The sequence below is a fragment of the Oncorhynchus tshawytscha genome, linkage group LG10 (assembly GCF_018296145.1).
Source record: "Oncorhynchus tshawytscha isolate Ot180627B linkage group LG10, Otsh_v2.0, whole genome shotgun sequence".
NCBI lineage: Eukaryota > Metazoa > Chordata > Actinopteri > Salmoniformes > Salmonidae > Oncorhynchus > Oncorhynchus tshawytscha.
In genome coordinates this window covers 14,141,418-14,169,188 of record NC_056438.1, presented here as the reverse complement: position 1 = coordinate 14,169,188, position 27,771 = coordinate 14,141,418, and the positions used below count along the sequence as shown (strand labels likewise).

At 42.9% G+C, this 27,771-nt stretch overlaps 1 protein-coding gene across 2 annotated transcripts; it reads left to right on the top strand.

Annotated features, from left to right (window-relative positions):
- Positions 1–241: 241 nt before the first annotated feature.
- Positions 242–25,076, top strand: senp3b (SUMO specific peptidase 3b). 2 transcript variants are annotated; one of them, XR_002954905.2, is made up of 12 exons: positions 242–395; positions 1,237–2,031; positions 2,456–2,596; positions 4,436–4,547; positions 6,888–7,035; positions 16,017–16,064; positions 21,317–21,394; positions 23,017–23,154; positions 23,393–23,476; positions 23,573–23,623; positions 24,212–24,375; positions 24,855–25,076. XR_002954905.2 is itself a non-coding variant. In XM_024434363.2 (11 exons), the coding sequence occupies exons 2-11, from the start codon at positions 1,275–1,277 to the stop codon at positions 24,320–24,322; spliced, it is 1,668 nt and encodes a 555-aa protein (XP_024290131.1). In that variant the 5' UTR covers positions 242–395; positions 1,237–1,274; the 3' UTR covers positions 24,323–25,076. The 2 variants fall into 2 exon arrangements, 1 of the variants encoding a protein (XP_024290131.1); XM_024434363.2 differs by having other exon boundaries at positions 24,212–25,076.
- Positions 25,077–27,771: the final 2,695 nt, after the last annotated feature.

The following is a 27,771-nucleotide window of genomic DNA, read 5'->3' as shown; positions in this document are numbered from 1 at the left end:
TAGGTCAAAAATGGCGCATGTGCAGCGCGACCGATTTTGTGTTGTTAATCGGCAGGGTTGTTATTATAAAATCGTCTTGCTAAACTGCTACTGCTTTTTAACCCATTTTAAAACGTCCCAAATGTAATTTAAGTTATGTTCCTTATTATGCATAGTGCCGTATAACAGCAAATCATCTGTTCTAAAAGTGATGTTATTTTCTTGAAACCGGAAGTCCGGAAAGGGATCAAAGTAACGGGGGTGACTGACGATTGCTTCAACTACACCTGTCTGCTTCATTGAATGAGGTTTACTAGAACATTTGTGTCCGTTTTGATCCCAAATATAATTTAAAACACTGCGCAAACGCTTAATTGTATATAAGTCATATATTTGCACAAAACTGCAGTTTAACGGTGAGTACGGGTTAGCGTTATCTCTAACACATACGTTAGGCCGACCGGCTGTATTTTTTTAAAATTTTTATGTTGGCTAGTTAGCTTGCGTTAGCAGCGACATAACTAGCTAGTCTTGCTAACAGCATCGTTTTACACCTAATTTGTTATGTAGCTAACTTGCTATATCACGAATGCATTTGCTTCTACATTGTGTATGTAACCCAGTAAGGTGTAACATATGCATATTTTGATGGTTAACGTAAAATTAGCTTAAGTAGGTCATGTCGAAACAACCTAAACATGTATCCATCTTTTCATTAGCTAGCTAACGTTAGCTAGTTAGCTTAGCAGCTAATGGCTAACCAACTAGCTGCATACGCCAGCTGTAGCCACCTTGCCAGCTGATGTTTTACTACCTAATGAGCAGTCCTGTAATGCAAATTTGTAAAGTATGTATTCTTTTACGTCTTCAATAGGAGTGTAAACCACCACTGCCTAGCTAGCGCAATAATTACACATTCTGTTTCCTGTTAACAGCAATAATGAATAGTTACAGTAACGTCACGTATTGCTTTTTCACGGCCAAGGATGTAAATTAGTCGATGCAAATTTAACTTATATTGAGCTGTTGACAACTACCTATGTGACATGGACAGCTTATCTAGCTAACACACACATTTGGCCAAATAATTGCAGAAATAAAAATATGGTTGCAGATTAAGCGTGCACATATGCGAGACACTTCATTTTATATATATTTGCTTATTAGTACCAGAATACCTTTACCTACTGCAAAAAAAACCCCACTAACCAGTCATGTGCCATTCTTCCGTTGTCTCTCCCCTCACTCGTGCCACAGGCGACGAGCTGGCGCAGGTCGTGGGTTGCCCGTGGACCATGAGGGACAGTGGTAGCAGCCTAGCACAGAACCGCTGGCAGGGAGAGCTGGGCCTAGCTGTGGGCCAGGAAGACAGTGGAGGTGGTGGTGTAGGGATCTCTGGGGGTCACCTGGGGATGGACCCCACCTCCACCCACCAGATGCCTAGCCCCATGCACCTGAAACTGGACCAGAAAGAAAGGGAGGCCTGGGATGCTGAGTACATGGAGGAGTTGGAGCGGGAGGAGATGGAGGGGGATGAGGAAGAAGAGGAAGAAGTGGATTTTGAAGAAGGTGAAGGCTGGGATGAGGAGGAGCAGGAAGAAGAAGAAGAAGAAGAGGAGGAAGATGGAGAGGAGGCTGAAGTTGAATGGGAGGTCCCACACATGGTTCCCACCACATCCCTACAAGAGCAGAATCATCATCATCACCAGCTGCAAGCACCACTGGAGGATGATGACGACGACAATGACAACAACCAGGCCGAAAATAAAGCCAGGGACTTTCCCAGCAACCCTATCCAGTCCAGGCTCAATGTGCTCCGGCAGCGCAGGCTAAGGCGCTGGCGGAAGCTCCGCTCCCATTCCGGCCTTCGGTCCCGCCTTACTCAGCATTGGAAGACCTGGCGTCAGCGGGCCCTGTGGGTCGGCACCCTGGGGCACAGGAGGGCGAGGAAGTGGCCCCAGTACAGTCAGTACGCCAACCGGCACAGGAGGGGAGCAGACCCGGGCCTCAGCCCGCTGTCAGACGACGAGAGGCTCAGTGGGTCTGAACGAGGTGAGCTCCCTAGATGGGGAAGTTGTTTTTGAGAAACTGAAGGGTTGACAGTTTCGTCAATAAACAACACACTTAGATGTAGCAATACATAAAACATTCCATCTATTTTATACACATTAACGGGTACCATTAACTTAGTAGAGAAAAACAAGTGTATTGCTTAAAGCATCTGACAATGAGTGCCTTGATTTTTACCAATCTTAAACGGTGTAATCTCCACGATAATTGCCGTAATGTTTTAACTATTCCTAAACTCTTACTAACCAGGATGTAAGATGACAATCATCATAATGTTAGCAATTCTCTCTGTGTTGTTGGGAAGGGCCCGTAACTAAGCATTTCACTGTTCATCTACACCTGTTGTTTACCAAGCATGTGATGAATAACATTTGATTTGAATTGACTAGAGTTGTCATCCCTGCAGATGACCGGTTGAATGGTTACTCAGGAGACTACCAGTCCATCCAGATGGGAGTTCTGGGGGAACCGGAGGCTTCCTACTCTATCGTCCGAGAGAAACCTGTGGAGGTCGCCCTCACTGAAGAACACATGAGCTGCGTGCATGGTAAACTAAAACATATAATTGTTCTTCCGGAAAATTACCTTTTCTAGTTAAATTGATTATGTTATGAAATTACTAAAACACTCTTACAAACATGTTATGCAGACATTTCTGCCAATACACTGTACATGAATTCATGTCATATTTTGTTGGAGAAAGCTTAAGCTTGTTGGATGACATGGGCTGCTGTCCAAACACTTAAAAGACACACCCTATCCACTCAGCCCTCAAATTAAGTGGACACTTGATGACGTCTGACAATTATACACTTGCAGGGCAAAGAAGGAAGGAAGGAAGGAAGGAATGATTTTTAAATGGACCACCCTTGGCCGGAAATTCGCCATTCGTTCATCCCGCGATGACTATTTTCAGCCACCGGTAGCTTGTGGGTGCTTTATATACGCTACAGTCAATTATGAGTGCATATCTACTTATATTAATTGTATAATTATTCATGTACGCCTACTGTATGATAGCTAGCAAATTAATTAGCTAACTGACGTTAGCCTGCCTAGCTGGAACTTATGAAGGACATTTTTTTTATTTAAAAAATTTCCAAATGATAACCAAACAAAAACATATACTTTTTACAAGACATGTTTGTGCCGTCATGTGCATTAGTAGCACAATTTCAAACTTATTTGTATTTGTTTTTACTTACGCTTTTATGTTTACTAATCCATTGATGTTGTTTAAGTTTTTGCTGACTTTTCTTAGCGGATGTACAATCGTCGCAAATTAAATTATGGGGAGTTTCAGGCCCCGGAGTGAACATTATTGCACACTCGCAAAGCCGACTAAAAACGAGGGCTGAGGGCCTTACGTCGCAAACTTCCCTTGCTTGGCTAATCATTTGGACCGCCCGCCAAGATGGCGACGGGGATTCCCGCAAGGGCAAGTGGACGAGGGTGTGTCTAAGTGTTTGGACCACAGCCATGGTTTTATATACCAAACCTATGATGAAAATGTAAAAGGAAGGTCCAAGCTTTATTAGTCGTATGTACAGTATACACCGTCCAATGATAAGTTTACTTGAAGGTACCTTCTCCACAATGCATCAACAGTAAGAAATAATAAAAGATAAGAATATGAACATAAAGTAAACGGTTCAGTAGTATAGAATAAACATGTTAGCTGAAGGATAATACAATAAGGCTCAATTTATAGTCCAATATTTACACTTGCTTTGGGGAAGGGGGAATTGGGGGGTGAGTGTATTTAGGTAGGGAGAGTCAGTGCAGGTGGTCAGTTCATTTCAAGGAAGTGTTGCATCAACTCCGGTGAAATCTACATCGGGTGTCAATTGATGCTCAGTTAAAGTAAGAGACATTAAGGTTCTTCTTTCCTATTGGTATAGTTTCTTTGCACACCTGCTACCAACAGGATATGATTATAGGACTGAGCTCTGCTTCCGAAGGTCATGCAGAATCCCCCCCCACACACATAGAGTCCTCTACTGTGTGATTTATTTATTTTCCTCTACTGTCTGTCATTTCCCCCAATAGTAGAATCCTCTGTCTCTGATTCCCCCATAGTAGAATCCTCTGTGTGATTTTTCCCCCCCCAATAGTAGAATCCTGTCTGTGTGATTTCTCCCCCAATAGTAGAATCCTCTGTCTGTGTGATTTCCCCCCATAGTAGAATCCTCTGTGTGATTTCCACCCCCCATAGTAGAATCCTCTGTCTGTGTGATTTTCCCCCATAGTAGAATCCTCTGTGTGATTTCCACCCCCCCATAGTAGAATTCTGTCTGTGTGATTTTTTTCCCCCCATAGTAGAAACCTCTACTGTCTGTGTGATTCACTATTACTCTCCCAACGTTCTGTTTTCCCATTCTCTCAGGGATCCTGGACGAGTCTCTCCAGAAGTATGGCAGTCTGATCCCCATCCACGCTGACGACGTGGTGGAGAAACTACAGGACATCTTCAATGACAACTTCTCACAGCCTCACAGGTCCGTCTGACCCATACACATGCAAACATACACAGATATGCAAAGCAATACACGCACACCTGCGCATGGTTCACACACGGTACACATGTACAAACCCCAATGAAACATAATTTCCTATACTGTGCAGGGGCACATGCACAGAGAGCGACACCATCCCAAAAAAGAAACACAATGTAGCCTAATATTTATACAACTGATGTCGACTTGGGATCGGTAAGGAGCCTTTTAAATGTTGGCCTTAAAAAGCCTGGTTCTGTTGGCCGAGGCCTGGTGGAATGTAAATAAATCTGTCCTTACAGAGAGTAGTCACGCATTCCTTCTACGCAGCACACACAGAATCTAATTCTATGATTTGACTCCAAAATATGGTATTTTTACCTCTTCTTATCTGTTAAGCTATTTGAACCAAAGGGAAAGGAAACCACCAACATGTTACCAGCATCACCCAAGTTCTCAGTATGTTGATGCAAGTTAGTCTTTTTGTTATGACAAGGCATTAATCTTATAAACTGAAGATGGTGACTTCAGCCATCTGTAATGCAACAGGTATTATTATGCTTTGTCGAGTGTTTAGTACAGGGTCCCGCCCACTTGGTCATTGAGCCAGTTCTGTCCATTCATCATCACCAGGGTTTATGCACCAAACAGAAGAAAACGGAATGAAACTGAGGGAATAGTTGTAGAAAAACGTCTTGCTACAGTGTGCACTATTGAATATGACCCAGCTGTTACCAAGTGTAAACTTTTAATATATATACACACCGTAGAAGTCAGAAGTTTACATATGCTTAGGTTGGAGTCATTAACTTGTTTTTCAACCACTCCACAAATTTCTTGTAAACAAACTATAGTTTTGGCAAGTCGGTTACGACATCTACTTTGTGCATGACACAAGTCATTTTTCCAATAATTGTTTAACCTTACACTGAATTTTATGTGAAATAATCTCACACACAATTCCAGTGGGTCAGAACACTAAGTTAATTGTGCCTTTAAACAGCTTGGAAAATTTTAAAAAATGATGTCAAGGCTTTGGAAGCTTCAGACATGCTAATTGACACAATTGGAGTCAATTGGAGGTGGACTTGTGGATGTATTTCAAGGCCTACTTTCAAACTCAGTGCTTCTTTGCTTGACATCATGCGAAAATCAAAAGAAATCAGCCAAGACCTCAGAAAAAAAGTTGTAGACCTCCACAAGTCTGGTTTATCCTTGGGAACCATTTCCAAATGCCTGAAGGTACCACGTTCATCTGTACAAACAATAGTACGCAAGTATAAACACAATGAGACCACGCAGCCGTCATACCGCTCAGGACACAGCAAAGTACCTTGTGAAGATGCTGGAGGAAACAGATACAAAAGTGTCTATATTCACAGTAAAACGAGTCCTATAGTGACATAACCTGAAAGGCCGCTCAGCAAGGAAGAAGCCACCGCTCCAAAACCGCCATGAAAAAGCCAGACTACAGTTTAAAACTGCAAATGGGCACAAAGATGGTAGTTTTTGGAGAAATGTCCTCTGGTCTGAATAAACAAAAATAGAACTGTTTGGCCATAATGACCATTGTTATGTTTGGAGGAAAAAGGGGGAGGCTTGCAAGCCGAAGAACACCATTCCAAAAGTGATGCACGGGGGTGGCAGCATCATGTTGTGGGGGTGCTTTGCTGCAGGAGGGACTGGTGCACTTCACAAAATAGATGGCATCATGAGGGAGGAAAATTATGTGGATATATAATTTCAATGTATTGGAGTGGCAATCACAAAGCCCTGAACTCAATCCTATAGAAATTTGTGGGCAGAACAGAAAAAGCTTGTGCGAGCAAGGAGGCCTACAAACCTGACTCAGTTACACCAGCTCTGTCAGGAGGAATGGTCCATAATTCATCCAACTTATTGTGGAAGGCTACCCAAAACGTTTGACCCAAGTTAAACAGTTTAAAGGCAATGCTACCAAATACTATTTGAGTGTATGTAAACATCTGACCAACTGGGAATGTGATGAAAGAAATAAAGCTGAAATAAATCATTCTCTCTACTAATTATTCTGAGATGACACATTCTTAAAATAAAGTGTTGATCCTAACTGACCTTAGACGGGGAATTTTTACTGGGATTAAATGTCAGGAATTGTGAAACTGAGTTAAGTGTATTTGGCTAAGATGTATGTAAACTTCTGACTTCAACTGTATGTGTGTTAAAAAATAAATTAAAAAATGGTTCAAGTTGTTATCCTTTACTAATGTCATATTTCCAAAAAATACAAGGCGGCGGCCAGTATAATACAGAAAAGGTTTTGAACGTTTTATATTCCTCGTCTGATGTTACCATGTCCAACAGGAAAGCGGTGGTGCAACACCTAATCCAGTCCTACCAGAGGTCGTCCGGCACGGCCATGGTGAGAGGGTTCCGCGTCAACTACAAGCGTCATGTCCTCACCATGGATGATCTCAGCACGCTGTACGGACAGAACTGGCTCAATGACCAGGTGGGTGGGACCCTGTACTAAACACTCTATAAAGCATTATCAGGCCTGTTGCATGCTTATAACAAGTCATAAAACAACTGTATGCCCTAAGGTGGGACCCCCGACCAAATACAACAGGCTGGATTCTAACTTCATATCTGCACTTGAATTTTTGCATACATTTTGCGTACTTTGCAATGACGTCTTTGCATGACTTAAGCAAAATTTGTATTTGTTTGCATGTCAAGTTAGGATTGTGCCATGTTTGCAGAGAGCTGTTATTTTTCAAGGTCCAATGCAACCATTTTTTAAATCTCGGTATCAAATTATTTCTAGGTAACAATTTAAGTACCTCATTGTATTTATCACATGCACCGAATACAACAGCTGTAGACCTTACAGTGAAATGCTTACTTACAAGCCCTTAACCAACAATGCAGTTTTAAGTAAAAAAATAAAAGTAACAAGTAATTAAAGAGCAGTGGTAAAATAACAAAAGCGAGGCTATATACAGGGTGCAGGGGCAAAGGTTAGTCGAGGTAATTGTGGTAATATGTGCATGTAGGTTAAAGTGACTGCATAGATTAATAGAGTGTTGCAGCAAATGCGGGGGTTGGGGGGCAGGCAATATAAATAGTCTGGGTAGCCATTTGATTAGCTGTTCGGGAGTCTTATCGCTTTGGGGTAGAAGCTGTTTAGAAGCCTTGTGGACCAAGACTTGGCGCTCCGGTAGCAGAGAGCACAGTCTATGAATCAAATTGTATTTGTCACATACAAATGGTTAGGAGATGTTAATGCGAGTGTAGCGAAATGCTTGTGCTTCTAGTTCCGACCATGCAGTAATATCTAACAAGTAATCTAACGATTTCACAACATCTACCTTATACACATTTGTAAAGGAATGAATAAGAATATGTGCATAAAAATATATGGATGAGCGAAGGCCTACTGCTTCTTGCCTATGCTGTTCGATGGTATAGAGTACAATATATACATATATTTACACACACACATTTTCCGCCAAGATAACTGCCAAAGGGGGCGGTGATAGCCTGCAGAGTTCTGTCAATTCTGTCAGTTCTGTCAATTCGAGCTTCTACTTCTAAAAATCATTGCCTGCATCCGTAATGGGTCTGCGGTCAAACGACCACCCCTCATCACTGTCAAACGCTCCCTGAAACGCGAGCAGGCTTTTCTAATCGACCTGGCCGGGGTATCCTGAAATGACATTGACCTCATCCCGTCAGTAGAGGATGCCTGGATATTCTTTAAAAGTGCTTTCCTCACCATCTTAAATAAGCATGCTCCATTTAAAATATTTAGAACTAGGAATAGATATAGCCCTTGGTTCACTCCAGACCTGTCTGCCCTTGACCAGCACAAAAACATCCTGTGGCATTCTATATTAGCCGTACGGGCTCGGGAGAGACGAAGGTTGAAAGTCATGCGTCCTCCGATACACAACCCACAGCGCACATCCAACCCGGAAGCCAGCCGCACCAATGTGTCAGAGGAAACACCGTGCACCTGGCAACCTTGGTTAGTGCGCACTGCGCCCGGCCCGCCACAGGAGTCGCTGGTGCGCGATGAGACAAGTATATCCCTACCGGCCAACCCCTCCCTAACCCGGACAATTGAGCGTCGCCCCACGGACCTCCCGGTCGTGGCCGGTTATGACAGAGCCTGGGCGCAAACCCAGTCTCTGGTGGCACAGCTGGCCCTGCAGTACAGCGCCCTTAACCACAGCACCACCCGGGAGGCCTCGATATGCAACTTTTCAGGGAAGTTAGGAACCAATATACACAGCTAGCTTTTTCAAACAGAAATTTGCATCCTGTAGTACAAACTGAAAAAAGTTCTGAGACACTGTAAAGTCCATGGAGAATAAGAGCACCTCCTCCCAGCTGCCCACTGCACTGAGGCTAGGAAACACTGTCACTACCGATAAATCCACAATAATTGAGAATTTCAGTAAGCATTTTTCTACGGCTGGCCATGCCTTCCACCTGGCTACCCGGTCAACAGCCCTGCGCTCCCCATAGCAACTTGCCCAAACCTCCCCCACTTCTCTTTCACCCAAATCCAGATATCTGATGTTCTGAAAGAGCTGCAGAATCTGGACCCCTACAAATCAGTCGGGCTAGACAATCTGGACCCTCTCTTTCTAAAATTATCTGCTGAAATTATTGCAACCCCTATTACTAGCCTGTTCAACCTCTTTCATATCGTCTGAGATTCCCATAGATTAGAAAGCTGCTGCAGTCATCCACATCTTCAAAGGGGGAGACGCTTTAGACCCAAACTGCTACAGACCTTTCTCTATTCTACCCTGCCTTTCTAAGGTCTTTGAAAGCCAAGTTAACAGATTACCGACCATTTCGAATCTCACCGTACCTTCTCCGCTTTGCAATCTGGTTTCAGAGCTGGTCATGGGTGCACCTCAGCCACGCTCAAGGTCCTAAACGATTTAACCGCCATCGATAAGAGACATTACTGTGCAGCCGTATTCATCGACCTGACTAAGCCTTTCGACTCTGGCAATCACAACATTCTTATTGGCAGAATCAACAGCCTTGGTTTCTCAAATGATTGCCTCGCTTGGTTCACCAACTAGTTCTCCGATAGAGTTCAGTATGTCAAATCGGAGGGCCTGTTGTCCGGACCTCTGGCAGTCTCTATGGGGGTGCCATTGGGTTCAATTCTCAGGTCGACACTCTTCTCTGTATACATCAATGATGTTGCTCTCGCTGCTGGTGATTCTTTGATCCACCTCTACGCAGACGACACCATTCTGTATACCTCTGACCCTTCGTTGGACACTGTGTTGACTAACCTCCAGATGAGCTTCAATGCCATACAACTCTCCTTCCGTGGCCTCCAACTGCTCTTGAATGCAAGTAAAACTAAATGCATGCTCTTCAACCGATCGCTGCCCGTACCCGTCTACCCGTCCAGCATCACTACCCCGGGGCGGTTCGGACTTAGAAAATGTGGGCAACTACAAATACCTAGGTGTCTGGTTAGACTGTAAATTCTCCTTCCAGACTTTCATTAAACATCTCCAATACAAAATGTAATCTAGAATTGGCTTCCTATTTCGCAACAAAGCCTCCTTCACTCATGCTGTCAAACATACCCTATTAAAACTGACTATCCTACCGATCCCTGACTTCGGCCATGTCATTTACAAAATAGCCTCCAACACTTTACTCAGCAATTTGGATGTAGTCTATCACAGTGCCATCTGTTTTGTCACCAAAGCCCCATATACTACCCAAAACTGCGACCTGTATGCTCTCGTTGGCTGGCCCTCGCTACATATTCGTCGCCAAACCCACTGGCTCCAGGTCATCTATAAGTCTTTGCTAGGTAAAGCCCCGCCTTATCTCAGCTCACTGGTCACCATAGCAACACCCACCCATAGCACCTGCTCCAGCAGGTATATTTCACTGGTCATCCCCAAAGCCAACACCTACTTTGGCTGCCTTTCCTTCCAGTTCTCTGCTGCCAATGACTGGAATGAATTACAAAAATCACTGAAGCTGGAGAGTTATATCTCCCTCACTAGCTTAAAGCATCAGCTGTCAGAGCAGCTTACCGATCACTGTCCCTGTACACAGCCAATCTGTAAATAGCCTACCCAACTACCTCATCCCTATGTTTTTGCTATTTTGCACCCCAGTATCTCTACTTGCACATCATCTGCACATCTATCACTCCAGTGTTAATGCTAAATTGTAATTATTTAGCCTCTATGGCCTATTTATTGCTTTACACCTCTTATCCTACCTCATTTGCACATGCTGTATATAGATTTTTCTACTTTATTGTTGATTGTATGTTTGTTTATTCCATGTGTAACTGTTGTTGTATGTGTCGACCTGCTTTGCTTTATCTTGGCCAGGTCGCAGTTGCAAATGAGAACTTGTTCTCAACTAGCCCACCTGGTTAAATAAAGGTGTAATATATTATATAACATGGAATAGTTTAAAGTGGCTAGTGATACATTTATTACATTCACTTTTTTATTATTAAAGTGGCTAGAGATGAGTGAGTATGTTGGCAGCAGCCACTCAGTGTTATAGTGATGGCTGTTTAACAGTCTGATGGCCTTGAGATTGAAAAACAGCTTTTGTCTCTCGGTCCCAGCTTTGATGCACCTGTACTGACCTCGCCTTCTGGATGATAGCGGGGTGAACAGGCAGTGGCTCGGGTGGTTGTTGTCCTTGATGATCTTTATGGCCTTCCTGTGACATCGGGTGGTGTAGGTGTCCTGGAGGGCAGGTAGTTTGCTCCCGGTGATGCGTTGTGCAGACTTCACTACCCTCTGGAGAGACTTACAGTTGTGGGCGGAACAGTTGCCGTACCAGGCTGTGATACAGCCCGACAGGATGCGCTCAATTGTGCGTCTGTAAAAGTTTGAGTGTTTTTGGTGACGAGCCAAATTTCTTCAGCCTCCTGATGTTGAAGAAGCGCTGCTGCGCCTCCTCCCTGTAAGCCGTCTCGTCGTTGTTGGTAATCAAGCCTACCACTGTAGTGTCGTCTGCAAACTTGATGATTCAGTTGGTGTGCATGACCGTGCAGTCGTGGGTGAACAGGGAGTACAGGAGATGGCTGAGAACGCACCCTTGTGGGGCCCCAGTGTTGAGGATCAGAGGGGTGGAGATGTTGTTTCCTACCCTCACCACCTGGGGGCGGCCCGTCAGGAAGTCCAGGACCCAGTTGTGCAGGGCGGGGTCGAGTCCCAGGGTCTCGAGCTTGATGACGAGTTTGGAGAGTTCTATGGCGTTAAATGCTGAGCTGTAGTCAATGAACAGCATTCTTGCATAGGTATTCCTCTTGTCCAGAAGGTTAGGGCAGTGTGATTGTAATTGTGTCGTCTGTGGACCTATTGGGGAGTTAAGCAGATTGGAGTGGGTCTAGGGTGTCAGGTAGGGTGGAGGTGATGTGGTCCTTGACTAGTTTCTCAAAGCACTTCATGATGACGGAAGTGAGTGCTACGGGGCGGTAGTCATTTAGCTCAGTTACCTTAGCTTTCTTGGGAACAGGAACAATGCTGGCCCTCTTGAAGCATGTGGGAACAGCAGACTGGGATAAGGATTGATTGAATATGTCTGTAAACACACCAGCCAGCTGGTCTGCACATGCTCTGAGGACTCGGCTAGTGATGCCGTCTGGGCCGGCAGCCTTGCGAGGGTTTTGACGTTTAAATGTTTTAGTAACGTTGGCTGCAGTGAAAAAGCCTGCAGGTTTTGGTAGCGGGATGTGTTGGTGGCACTGTATTGTCCTCAAAGCGAGCAAAGAAGTTGTTTAGTTTGTCTGGGAGCAGGACATCATCGTCAGTGACGGGGCTGGTTTTTCTTTTGTAGTCCATGATTGACTGTAGACCCTGCCACATACCTCTCGTGTCTGAGCCGTTGAATTGCGACTCTGTCTCTATACTGACACTTAGCTTAGTGGTACATCACCACCGATGCACTTGCTAATAAACTCGCTCACCGAATCAGCGTATTCATCAATGTTATTGTGCGACTCTATACGGAACATATCCCAGTCCACGTGATCGAAGCAATCTCGAAGCATGGAATCCGATTGGTCGAACCAGCATTGAACAGACCTGAGCACGGGCATTTCCTGTTTTTAGTTTTAGTATGACTAGGGTGGCTGGAGTCTTTGACTGTATTTAGGGCCTTCCTCTGACAACGCCTGGTATTGAGGTCCTGGCTGGCAGAATCACTGGCCCCAGTGATGTACTGGTCTGTACGCACTACCCTCTAGTGCTTTGCGGTCGGAGGCCGAGCAGTTGAAATACCATGCTCTCGAGGGTGCAGTTGTAGAACTTTTTGAGGATCTAAGGACCCATGCCAGATCTTTCCTGTCTCCTGAAGGGAATAGGCTTTGTCGTGCCCTCTTCACGACTGTCTTGGTGTGTTTGGACCATGATAGTTTGTTGGTGATGTGGACACCAAGGAACTTGAAGCTCTCAACCGGCTCCACTACAGCCCCGTCGATGAGAATGGGACCGTGCTCGGTCCTACTTTTCCTGTAGTCCACAATCATCTCCTTTGTCTTGGTTACGTTGAGGAAGTGGTTGTTGTTCTGGCACCACATGGCCCAGTTCTGACCTCCTCCCTATAGGCTGTCTCATCTTTCTCGGTGATCAGGCCTACCACTGTTGTCATCTGCAAAACTTAATGATGGTGTTGGAGTCGTGCCTGGCCATGCAGTCATGAGCGAACATGGAGTACATGCCCTAAGGGGCTCCCGTGTTGAGGATCAGCGTCGCGGATGTGTTGTTACCTACCCTCACCACCTGGGGGCGGCCCCTCAGGAAGTCCAGGATCCAGTTACAGAGGGAGGTGCTTTGTCCCAGGGTCCTTAGCTTAGTGATGAGCTTTGAGGGCACTATGGCGTTGAACGCTGGGCTGTTGCCATTAAATAGCATTCTCACATAAGTGTTCCTTTTGTCCAGGTGGGAAAGGGCGGTGTGGAGTGCAATAGAGAGAGCATTGTCTGTGGATCTGTTGGGGCGATATGCAAATTAGAGTGGGTCTTGGGTTTCTGGGATAATGGTGTTGATGTGAGCCATGACCCAGCCTTTCAAAGCACTTCATGGCTACAGATGTGAGTGCTACGGGTCGGTAGTCATTTAGGCAGGTTACTTTTGTGTTCTTGGGCACAGGGACAATGGTGGTCTGCTTGAAACATGTTGGTATTACAGATTCTGTCAGAGACGGGTTGACAATGTCAGTGAAGACACTTGCCAGTTGGCCAGAGCATGCTTTGAGTACACGTCCTGGTAATCCATTTGGCCTTGTGAATATTGAACTGTTTAAAGGTCTTACATCGGCTACGGAGAGTGTTATCACCCAGTCGTACAGTACAGCTGATTCTCTCATGCATGTTTGTGTTGCTTGCCTCAAAGCGAGCATAGAAGTAATTTAGTTTGTCTGGTAGTCTCGTGTCACTGGGCAGCTCGCGGCTGTGCTTCCCTTTTGTAGTCTAATAATTTGCAAGCCATGCCACATCTGACGAGCGTTGGAGCCGGTGTAATGCGATTCAATCTTAGTCCTATATTGCCTGTTTGATGGTTTGTTGGATAATGTTGCTTCCGAGTTAGTCCCGCTCCTTGAAAGTGGCAGCTCTACCCTTTAGCTCCATGCGGTTGTTGCCTATAATCCATGGCTTCTTGTTGGTGTATGTATTTACTGGTTAGGTTTCCATCCAATTGGCGTCAGATTTTTATGCAGATTTGAGTATTCGCATTAAGAAAATATGCAAATTTTCTTACAAGTGGTTCATTTCCACCAAATGGACTTTTTATTAAAAAATTTTTTTACCGAATTATAATCTAAAGTTCGATGTGTTTCCATTGTATTTTCAAATCTACCTTAGTGTTAAATGGCAAATGTGCCTATTTTGGTCATGGCACATGCACTCTTACTAACAGCACAGAATGCTGTGTGGGTAGACTTGTCTTCCCAAACTCGGTCCCTGGGATTCCCCTGGGTGCACATTTTTGTTTTTGCCCAAACACTACACAAAATAACCAACACATCAAGCTTTGATTATTTTAATCAGCTGTGTAGTGCTAGGTCAAATCCAAAACGTGCACCCAGGTGGGGCCCCAGGACCCAGTTTGGGAAAGCCCTGGTCTACATGAGATTATTATGGATAAGAGCAAGAATATTTTTTGGTCAAATGGCAGCCTTTTATTGATCCTTTTATTTTATTTTTTTAAGAGCATCATGCTCACCACCCTGTGAAGTTCTTAATTTATTTAATCTGTATCTTAACAAAATGCATGTTTTTTTCTAGTCGTAGTGCGAGGAAGGTCAGTGCTATTTGGAATCCTTGGGACATCCTGACTCTAAACCCTAACCTTCATCTCCACCCTAACCTTATCCCTTACCTTAAAGGGGTAGTTCAGGATTTTGGTAATGAGGCCCTTTTTCTACTTCCCCAGAGTCGGGTGAACTCGTGGATACCATTTTTGTATTTATGCTAACTAGGTCAATTGCTAATTAATGTTAGCGCAATGACTGGAGGTCTATGGTATCTGCGTGCTAGTAGATAGCGCAATGACTGGTAGTCTAGGTTAATAACGCTAGTTATCATTGGTTCATGAAACTACCTCTCACTTCCTTCATACTGGACACCAAGACATAAAAATTGTATCCAAGAGTTCATCTGACTTTGGGGAAATAGATAAAGGGCCTCAATGCCCAAATCCAGAAGTATCCCTTCTACATTTTTTTTATTTTTATTTCAACTTCAATGGGATAGGGACGTCCCAAGGATCCCAGATAACATGGACAGTGGGAGGACCACACACACCATATCATCGTGTGACTCCAAGTTTACTTCTATATGAAGGTTATTATAATCTATATTTGCCCATAAAGGCATTTACACTGGAATTTCTCGCATAATTAATTTTACTTCACAAAAAGATCCCACCACGTCGAACTAACAAATTATGTCTGCGTTTATAAAATTGTACCGAAACCACCTGTTTCCATCACAGCTGTGATTTTTTAAATATTTTTATACAGTATAACTTTACTTGCATAAAAACTGTGGATGGAAACATGGTTACTGTGATTGTTTTTCAGTTAAAATAGTCTAAAAGAAATAGCAATTTCTCAAGCAAGAGTTTTGCTATGACTGTCTGGGAGTGGTCTGAGTGGGGAGGGGAAACGGAAAACTAGATGTTGGCAGAGAGGTTTGGAACTCTCATTGATCTATTAATGAATTTACTGCCTGGTGATGTCACCAGGTAAGTGTCAACTCCATTCCACAGAAAATGTTTTTTTGTGTGTTTTTTTTCCCAAAACCGCTTTTACAACTAAAAGGGTAGTAACATTTTCACAGTATTATTCCAAACTGTATGTGCGTGTGTGTGTAGATAGAGCACAGGAACATCATGTTTGACAGAACTGGGCCTTTAAACAGTTTAAAAGCAAGGCGTTGTACATTGTGGTGATAAAATGTTTCTTCAGGTCATGAACATGTATGGTGACCTTGTGATGGACTCGGTGCCCGAGAAGGTAGGAAAACATTTACAACATACTTCCACAAAATCCATGATGTTTTTCCCCTCCACAGAAAAACCATATACAGTGCCTCAAGTAAGTATTCATACCCCCTGACTTATTCCATTTTTTTTTTTACCCATCTACTCACAATACTGCATAATGATAGTGAAAACATGTTTTTTGATAGTTCTATACTGCATTTTCAATATATTGCCACATTTGCATGTACTAAGTAGAGGTTGACCGATTATGATTTTTCAACCCTGTTTAATCGGACGATTAAATTATTATTTTTTTATAAAATGTATTTGTAATAATGACAATTACAACAATACTGAATGAACACCTATTTTAACTTAATATAATGCATCAATAAAATCAATTTAGCCTCATAAATAATGAAACATGTTCAATTTGGTTTAAATAATGCAAAAACAAAGTGTTGGAGAAAGTAAAAGTGCAATATGTGCCATGTAAAAAAGCTAACGTTTGAGTTCCTTGCTCAGAACATGAGAACATATGAAAGCTGGTGGTTCCTTTTAACAGGAGTCTTCAATATTCCCAGGTAAGAAGTTTTAGGTTGTAGGAATTATAGGACTATTTCTCTCTCTACGATTTGTATTTCATATACCTTTTGACTATTGGATGTTCTTATAGGCACTAAAGTATTGCCAGTGTAACAGTATAGCTTCCGTCCCTCTCCTCGCCCCTACCTGGGCTCGAACCAGGAACACATAGACAACAGCCACCCTTAAAGCAGTGTTACCCATGCAAAGCAAGGGGAACAACCACTCCAAGTCTCAGAGCGAGTGATGTTTGAAACGCTATTAGCGCGCACCATGCTAACTAGCTAGCCATTTCACATCAGTTACACCTGCCTAATCTCGGGAGTTGATAGGCTTGAAGTCATAAACAGCTCAATGCTTGAAGCACAGCGAAGAGCAGCTGGAAAAACGCACAAAAGTGCTTTTTGAATGAATGCGTACGAGTCTGCTGGTGCCTACCACCGCTCAGTCAGACTGCTCTATCAAATCATAGACTTAATTATAACATAATAACACACAGAAATACGAGCCTTGGGTCATTAATATGGTTGAATCTATCATCTCGAAAACAAGATGTTTATTATTTCAGTGAAATACGGAACGGTTCCGTATTTCACTATCTAAGGGGTGGCATCCCTAAGTCTAAATATTCCTGTTACATTGCACAACCTTCAATGTTATGTCATAATTACATAAAATTCTGGCAAATTAGACGGCCCAAACTGTTGCATATACACTGACTCTTATTGCAATGAACGCAAGTGAAGGGACAGAATTTCACCTGGTTAATATTGCCTGCTAACCTGGATTTCTTTTAGCTAAATATGCAGGTTTAAAAATATATACTTCAGTGTATTGATTTTAAGAAAGGTATTGATGTTTATGGTTAGGTACACATTGGAGCAACGATACACACCGCATCGATTATTTGCAACGCAGGACACGCTAGATAAACTAGTAATATCATCAACCATGTGTAGTTAACTAGTGATTATTGCTTGTTTTTTAAAAGATAAGTTTAATGCTAGCTAGCAACTTACCGTGGCTTCTTACTGCAGTCTCCTCGTGGAGTGCAATGTAATCAGGTGGCTAGAGCGTTGGACTAGTTAACTGTACAGTTGCAAGATTGAATCCCCGAGCTGACAAGGTAAAAATCTGTCATTCTGCCCCTGAACAAGGCAGTTAACCTACCGTTAGGCCGTCATTGAAAATAGAATGTGTTCTTAACTGACTTGCCTAGTTAAATAAAGGATAAATAAAGGTGTTTTAAAAAATCGGCCTAATCGTTGTATAGAAATACCTACATAATCGGCCATTCCGATTAATCGGTTGACCTCTAGGATTAACTTAGTAGAAGCACGCGTTTACAACTGAGTCGTGTTGGATGTCTGTCAGCTTTGCACATCTGGATTTGGGGATTTTTCTCCCATTCTTCCTTGCAGATTTTCTCAAGCTTTAAGTTAGATGGGGAGCGGCGGTGAATGACAATCTTCAAGTCTCCACAGATTTTCAACAGAGATTCAAGTCTGGGCCATTCAAGGACTTTCACATTCTTGTTCTGAAGCCATTCTAGTGTTGCTTTGGGTCAATGTCCTGTTGGAGTGTCAATCTTTGCCCCAGTCTGTCATTTGCACTCTGAAGCAGGTTCTCATCAAGGATTTGCCTGTATTTGACTCCATTCATTGTTCCCTCTATCCTTACCAGTCTCCCAGTCCCTGCAGCTCAAAAGCTACCCCATTGCATGATGCTGCCACCAATGTTCCCTCAATTTTATTCCAACACTGAGCAAATTTCAGGTCTGCTGAGCGCAAACTTCTGTGCAACTTCCAGCGCGTCTTTACTGTGAACAAAGGCTTTATCCGCTTTAAGTTACAGTTTCAGACAGTAGTCAAGTAGGCTACAATGGCTATTTGATCATAATGTAGGCCTACCAGAGTGGCCTACCATCAAAAACAATGGAGAAAATGCATCCCATAAAATTTTAACATGGAAATGACTGGTCTATCATAAACACATTGGCTGCTACTGTAGGCTAGTGTTCAATGTAGACCTACATTCCATGAGACTTTTGAAAAAGTCATGCAGTGCTTGACATTAACCTGCTCATCCACTTGTCCTTCAGACAAGGTGACTGAAAATGGTGGTTGATGCAAGAAACCACTTTACAAAATAAAATACATTATTATTCCCATACTGTTATTACAGGGAATCAGGCAAATTATGCTACCCTCTGCCTATTGGCTACTTAGCTTATTCATGCCTGTCTCAAAATACAACACTGCCCCTTTTAAGATAAAAAAAAAAAAAAGCTCTTCACCTGACTAGCTTTTCAAAGATGTCTAGAAATGTTGCTGACTACAAATGGTCTGACTGGGCTAATAACGCACTAACTAGCCAAGGATATGAACTGTGCACACATGGCTAAATGCAGCTTTCGCTTTGATCTCAAAACAAGCGCATCTACTCACCACCGCTCATGCTGTAAACGCAGTCCAGTTCAACTAAATTGCGCAGATCTATATATGGCAATGGTCTATTTCCATATAGGGATACCGCAGCTCTGAACGGTTATTCCGCAGCGGTCTGTGTAAAGTAGGTGCTTAATTGTGCTGAGTCAATGCAATGGAATCCTACTTCGATGCATTCTGCCTATAACAAAATGTCTTGCATACTAAGTCTGATATTTCTTCTGTGTGGCAGCTTAGAGGGAACATTGGTCACCACCATGCTTCATGGGAGGGATGGTGTTAGATGGGTGATGAGTTGTGACTGGTTTTGCTCTGCATTCAGGCCAAAGAGTTCCACTTTTTTGTCTCTTCAGACCAGACTCTTTTGTCTTTCACGTGCCTTTATGCAAACTCCAGGCTTGCTGTCATGTGGCTTTTTCTTAGGAGTGGCTTCAGTCTTGCCATTCTCCCATAAATGCCAGATTGGTGAAGTGCTGTAGAGATGGTTTTCCTACTGGAAGTTTCTACCATCTGAGCCAAGGAACTTCAAAACTGTAGATCTAAAATCAGTGGTAATTTAGTTCTTGGTCACCAAGGTCATTCTTGCACGTTTGGTCGGATGGCCATCTTTAGTCTGGCTTTTTTACTTTCCCAGTGATGGAGACCACTGCTCTTGGAAACTTACAACACTCTAGAAATGGTTTTATATCCTGAAGATCTATGAACAGTTTGTTGGACTTCATGGTATAGTTTCTGCTCTGACATGCACTGTCAACTGTGGGACCTTACATAGACAGGTGTGTTTCTTTCTAAATAATGTCCAAACAATTTGTACTGGCCACAGGTAGACTCTCAAGTTGTAGTGACATTGCGAGGATGATCAAAGGGAATTGGATGCCCCTGAGCTCAATTTGTAGTGTCATAGCAAAGGGGTGTGAATACTTACTGTACCAGTCAAAAGTTTGGTCACACCTACTCGTTCCAAGATTGTTCTTTATTAGTACCATTTTCTATGTTGTAGAATAGTAGTAAAGGCATCACAACCAAAAAAGTGTTAAACATATTTTTTAAATTCAGGTTCTTCAAAGTAGCCACCCTTTGCCTTGATGACAGTTTCACGCTTGCACTCTCTCAACCAGCTTCACGAGGTAGTCACCTGGAATGTATTTCAATTAACAGGTGTGCCTTGTGGAATTTCTTTCCTTGTTAATGCATTTGAGCTCATCAGTTGTGTTGTGACAATGTGTAGGGGTGGTATACAGAAGAGGGCCATATTTGGTAAAAGACCAAGTCCATATTATGGCAAGACCAGCTCAAATAAGCAAAGAGAAACAACAGTCCGTTACTTTAAGACATGATGGTCGGTCAATCCAGACATTTAAGAATTTTGAAAGTTTCTTCAAGTGCAGTCGCAAAAACCATCTAGTGCTATAATGAAACTGGCTCTCTTGAGGCCCGCCACAGGAAAGGAAGACCCAGAGTTACCTGTGCTGCAGAGGATGAGTTCATTAGAATTAACTGCACCTTGGATTGCAGCCCAAATAAATGCTTCACGGATTTCAAGTAACACACATCTCAACATCAACTGTTCAGAGGAGACTGCGTGAATCAGTTCCTTCATGGTTGAATTGCTGCAAAGAAACCACTACTAGAGGACACTAATAAGAAGAGACTTGCTTGGGCCTAGAAACACAAGCAGTTGACATTTAGACCGGTGAAAATCTGTCCTTTTGGTTTGAGTCCAAATTTGAGATTTTGATTCCAATTGAGATGATTTGGGATGAGTTGGACCGCAAAGGAAAGGCAGCCACCAAGTGCTCAGCATATGTGGGAACTCCTTCAAGACTGTTGAAAAAGCATTCCAGGTGAAGCTGGTTGAGAGAATGCCAAGTGCAAAGCTGTCAAGGCAAAGGGTGGCTACTTTGAAGAATCTCAATTATAAAATATATTTTGATTTAACACTTTGGTTACTACATGATCCCATGTGTTATTTCCTAGTTTTGAGGGCTTCACTATTCTACAATGTAGAAAATAGTAAAAATAAAGAAATCCTTGAATGAGTAAGTGTTCAAACTTTTGACTTGTACTATATGTAAATGAGCTCTGTTTCATTCTCAATACATTTGTGAAATTTTCAAAAACACTTCCACTTTGTCATTATGGAGTATTGTGTTAGAAAATGTTGATTTAAGTCAAGGAGTATTAATACTTTCTGAAGGCACTATATTCAGTGAATGAGAATACCTGTACCATCCGTCTTGCTCCCTCTCAGGTTCACTTCTTCAACAGTTTCTTTTACGACAAGTTGAGGACGAAAGGCTACGATGGAGTCAAACGATGGACAAAGAACGTAAGAAACCCTATTCATCCCATAAGTGTTTTCTTTCCCACTTACGCTGGCTTTTCATGATCCTTTGTCAATCCATTTTCCATTGAAATTGTAGCATACCTCACTGAACAAAAATGATAAATGCAACATTTTAAAGTGTTGGTCCCATGTTTTATGAGCTGAAATAAAAGATCCCATATGTTCAAAACACACAGCTTATTTCTCTTATTTTGTGCACAAATGTGTTTACATCCCTGTTAGTGTTTCTCCTTTGCCAAGATAATCATCCACCTGACCGGTGTGGCATATTAAGAAGCTGATTAAACTGCATGATCATTACACAGGTGCACCTTGTGCTGGGGATATTAAAAGGCCACTCCTAAAATGTGCAATTCTGTCACAATACAATGCGACAGATGTCTCCAAGTTTTGAGGGAGCGTGACTGCTGACTGTTGGAATGTCCACCAGAGATGTTAATGTTAAGTTCTCTACCATAAGCCGCCTCCAATGTCGTTTTGGTGAATTTGGCAGTACGCCCAACCGGCCTCACAACTGAAGATTATGTGTGGGTGAGCAGTTTGCAGATGTCAACGTAGTGAACAGTGTCCCATAGTGGGGTTATGGTATGGGCGGGCATAAGCTACGGAGAACACAGTTTACATTTTATCGAGGGCAATTTGAATTCATAGATATACCGTGAGGAGACCCTGAGGCCCATTGTTGTGCCAGTCATCTGCAGTCATCCTCATGTTTCAGCATGATAATGCACGACCCCATGTCGCAAGGATCTGTACACAAGTCCTGGAAGCTGAAAATGTCCCAGTTCTTCCATGGCCTGCATACTCACCAGGCATGGCACCCATTAAGCATGTGTGGGATGCCCTGGACTGCGTGTTCCAGTTCCTGCCCATATCCAGCAACTTCACACAGTCATTGAAGAGTGGACAACATTCCACAGCCTGATCAACTCTAAGAGAAGGAGATGTTACGCTGCATGAGGGAAATGGTGGTCACTGGTTTTCTGATCCACACCCCTAAATTACCTTTTTAAGTATCTGTGACCAACTGATGCATATCTGTATTCCCAGTCATGTGAAATCCATAGATTAGTGCTGAATGAATTGATTGATTTCCTTATGAACTGTAACTTGCATACATTTCAAAGATTTTAGTATCTTGCGTTTTATATATTTTTTCAGTGTACTTACCTGGCAGGTTTACCCAGGCGAAGCCATTGCATTCAGCTTTTGACGTCATTTTAGCTAACTCTAATGGTGCCTTTAGATGGTACAAGCTAGACAACGAAACGGATTTGATTGTTTTCTATTAGAGCATGACGGTAAATGCCGTCAGCCGCCACGGTAGACGGGACTTGTCGTCAGAGTTAAAATAGTTCAACTTTTGCCGTCTGCTGTAGCGTTGTTTCCTACCGCACATTGGTTGTACTAGTGTGTAGTCATCTTTACAAATGTATTTCGTTAAAGTGCCGAACAGAAACCCAAGTCTTAACCCCCCCCTTCCCCAAGAGCAAACCAGAACAGACAACACTTTCACTTCAACCCTTTCTCTCTTTCCCCTCTCGGATGAAAATAGCACATGTTACGTGTTGTTATTCATCATAATGCTCTCTCTACTCTATCAGGTGGACATATTCCAGAAGGACCTGCTGTTGATCCCCATCCACCTGGAGGTCCACTGGTCCCTGGTCAGTGTGGACATCCCCCGTAGGGCCATCACCTACTTCGATTCCCAACGCACACTTAACCGACGCTGCCCAAAGGTGAGTGCCTGACTGCCACTCGTGACTGTCAGATTAGAACAAGTCCTAAAAATCACCTATATTGATTTAGTCTGTGTTTTGAAGTGGGACTGAAATAGTTGACAGTACTCATTTTGGGCATTAGGTATTTTATATTTAGGAGCCAGTATTAAAGCAGTTAAATGTGAAGTTGCGGACAGCATCAGCCCACTTCAAGAACTGGTCTCTATAAATGATCTGCTCTTTTCCACCACCTCAGCATATTGCAAAGTACCTGCAGGCGGAGGCTGTCAAGAAAGACCAGAGAGATTTCCTCACAGGGTGGAAAGGCTATTTCAAAATGGTATGTCAAGATTTCTCAGGAATTAACAACCAGATGATTGTTTGACTGTGTCGGAGTATATGTTGTTTTACCAAAACATTTCAATGTGTGTTTCAGAATGTTGGTCGCCAGAACAATGACAGTGACTGCGGAGCGTTCGTTCTTCAGGTGGGTCCTAATTATAATCCTAGATGTTCATACTTGGATCTTGAGCCATGGTTCATAGCTGTCCATGTACGTCACACTCTTGTGCTGAATTCCAAATCAAGCCCAAAGACCTAGACACTCCTTTAAATCAGGATTGTATTAGGATCGCCATTAGCTTTTGCAAATGCAGCAGCCACTCTTCCTGGGGTCCACATGAAACATTACATAATACAGAACACTAATAGACAAGAACAGCTTAAGGACAGAACTACATTTTTAAAAATAAGAATATAGAAATATCAAAGATTTAATAGGTTTGATATGATAACCGCTTAACCTTGCCCTCTGATGGCTAGCTGGAACCATTTGGTGCCAGAAGGCCTGGACACTGCTTTGGGGCCCTTTGTTCACGACACTAGGGCAGGGTTTCTCCAACTCTGTCCTCAGGACACCCCTGGGTGTACTTTTTTTTTCTTCTTCAACTCTACAAGCTTTGATTATTTGAATCAGCTGTGTAGTTCTAGGGTCAAAACCTGCTCCCAGGCTGGGCCTGGGACAGAGTGCAGTGTTTCCCAAACTCTGTCTAACCTCTCTCTGTGTTCCTTCCAGTACTGCAAGACTCTGGCCCTGGGGCAGCCGTTCAGCTTCGGCCAGCAGGATATGCCCAAACTGAGAAGACTCATGTACAAAGAACTGTGTCACTGCAAGCTCTCGCTGTGACGCCACGCCCTCTGAGGATTCTTAGTGAAGAAGCGGCAGATTCTAACGAGGAAGTGAGGGATGGTTCTAACACGCTATGGTTAAGCTAGTGACTGAAAGAAAGGAAAAAAGTGTTACATTTCAAAGGAACATTTTTCTCTTCACAACGACATCCAGAGACTTTACTACTTACTTTAAGTCAGGAGGGCATTTTATATTTTCTCCCCACATGTTTTCTGCCCTCTTTCTGTTTTTCTCCCTTGACCCCCCCCCCCCCCTAGTTTTTAATTTTCATGTCCATGGTTGTTTCCTTGTGGTTGACAGAGGCCAAGTCTAAGAGTGCGTCCTAAATGGCTCAATGTTCCCTATGTAGTGTACTACTTTTGACCCTAGCCTTATGGGCCTTGATCAGATGCAGTACAAGGTATAGGTAATAGGGTTCCTTTTGGGACGTAAACCATGTCTGCTATTCTCTGACAGTGAAACTGTATTTTAAACATTTTTAAAACCATTTTATTTGGACTTGGGAGACTCTCTCTCTTTCTCTCAACAGATTTATCACCTTATCGACGCAGGAGCCCCCCAAACAGACAAGATTGGAGTGGAAACAAGTGGTTATTCTAGCTTCTTTACTTAAGTTCTTGTTTTTTGTTCCTCCCTCTCGTCAGTAAAAAAAAAATAAACATGTTGCTAATGCTTATTGTTCATGGTGTTTTGAGGGCAGTGATGATTTATGTTTCTTATTTTGATTCAAATAAAAACTATCTGACTAGTTCATGTTGACGTCATATGGGTTGGACCATGTCGGCTACAAACAACTTTGGATCCCAAATGGCAGCCTATGCCCCTTTTTTAATAGTGCATCACTTTTGACCAGGGAAGCACATGTTCTTCACAGTGGTATTACATCATATTTCCCTCTTTCTTTTAGTAACTGAAAGCACATTGTTGATCGGTATCATGTGTTAAGTTTTTTTGTGTGTGCGTTTTGAGCAGAAGTCAGATGGAACATGAGTCAATTATCTTTTAAAAAGCATTTATTGAATTTATTAGACAAAATAAAATGCATACATAAAGGTGCTCCAGCCGGTGACGCCTCCACTTAGAATTTAAGAAAATCATCAAGGATAACACAAGTGGTAATTCAACAAGATTTAGGTGGCAATAGTGGCAACCGACAATGATAGACAAAGTTGATAAGAATAAACAAACACCGGGAAGAGATGAATGGAAGTTGAATATTTCTGTCATGTATTAAGCGAATACATTTAAATTGAGGAATAGGATGGTTTTTCATGAAGATGCTAAATTTGGCAATGGAGTAAGAGTAACGATACCTTAACTCAAGTGAAAGTCACCCAGTAAAATACTACTTAAGTACATTTAAAAACAAGTACTGAGTTTTACTTAAGTATCAAAAGTAAATGTAATTGCTAAAATATACTTAAGTATCAAAAGTATACATTTCAAATTCCCTATATTAAGCAAACCAGACCGCATGATTTGTCTTGATTTAAAAAATAATAATAATAATTACGGATAGCCAGTGGCACACTTCAACGCTCCGACATCATTTATAAACTAAGCATTTGTGTTTAGTGAGTCTGCCAGATCAGAGGCAGTAGGGATGACTGGGTAGTTTCTCTTGATAAGGGTGTGAATTATACATCTGCGTGAAGCTGCCTTAGGCATGCTGCAAGGAGACATGAGGACTGCAGATGTGGCCAGGGCAATTAATTGTAATGTTTGTACTGTGAGATGCCTAAGACAGCGCTACTGGGAGACAGGACGGACAGCTGATCGTACTGCTCGTTCTGTGTGTGATTTCCTGCAAGACAGGAATGTCAGTGTTCTGCCATGGCCAGCGAAGAGCCCGGATCTCAATCCCACTGAGCACGTCTGGGACCTGTTGGATCGGAGGGTGAGGGCTAGGGCCATTCCCCACAGAAATGTCTGGGAACAGGTGCCTTGGGGTAAGAGTGGGGTAACATCTCACATCAAGAACTGGCAAATCTGGTGCAGTCCATGAGGAGATGCACTGCAGTACTTAATGCAGCTAGTGGCCACACCAGATACTGACTGTTACTTTTGATTTTTACCCCCCTTTTTAGGGACACATTATTCCATTTCTGTTAGTCACATGTCTGTGGAACTTGTTCAGTTTATGTCTCAGTTGTTGGATACACCACTGTATTTGGGGAAAACAAAGCCATTAATGCATACCATATTTATTCCAAAATGTTGCTGTAACAATGTCGGATGCCAAGCAGTTTCCGTACCAGGCGGTAATGCAATCAGCCAGGATGCTCTCTGGTGGAGCTGTAGAACTTTGAGGATCTAAAGACCCATGCCAAATCTTTTCAGTCTCCTGAGGGGGAATAGGCTTTGTCGTGCCCTCTTCACGACTGTCTTGGTGTGTTTGGACCATGATAGTTTGTTGGTGATGTGGATACCAAGGAACTTGAAGCTCTCAACCTGCTCCACTACAGCCCCGTCGATGAGAATGGGACCGTGCTCAGTCCTACTTTTCCTGTAGTCCACAATCATCTCCTTTGTCTTGATCACGTTGAGGGAGAGGTTGTCTTGTCACCACACGGCCAGGTCTCTGACCTCCTCCCTATAAGCATAAGCTGTGTTGTCACCTACCCTTACCACCTGGGGGCGGCCCGTCAGGAAGTCAAGGATCCAGTTGCAGAGGGAGGTGTTTAGTCCCAGGGTCCTTAGCTTACATTAAAAAATAAAATAATAGTTTTAAATATATATGAAAGACAACAAAAATACTATTTACACACTTTCATATTATTATATGCGCTGTGATACAATATGTTTTTTCCAATGTTTTTTTTAACGCTAAACTTTTTTTGCCTGAGTAACCTCTAGTGACAGAGCATTCCACAATGACATGGCTCTATACATAACTGAGTAACCTCTGGTGGCAGAGCATTCCACAATGACATGGCTCTATACATAACTGAGTAACCTCTGGTGGCAGAGCATTCCACAATGACATGGCTCTATACATAACTGAGTAACCTCTAGTGACAGAGCATTCCACAATGACATGGCTCTATACATAACTGAGTAACCTCTGGTGGCAGAGCATTCCACGATGACATGGCTCTATACATAACTGAGTAACCTCTGGTGGCAGAGCATTCCACAATGACATGGCTCTATACATAACTGAGTAACCTCTAGTGACAGAGCATTCCACGATGACATGGCTCTATACATAGCTGAGTAACCTCTGGTGACAGAGCATTCCACCATGACATGGCTCTATACATAACTGAGTAACCTCTAGTGGCAGAGCATTCCACAATGACATAGCTCTATACATAACTGAGTAACCTCTGGTGACAGAGCATTCCACCATGACATGGCTCTATACATAACTGAGTAACCTCTAGTGGCAGAGCATTCCACAATGACATGACTCAATACATAACTGAGAGACTCATTAATTCTGT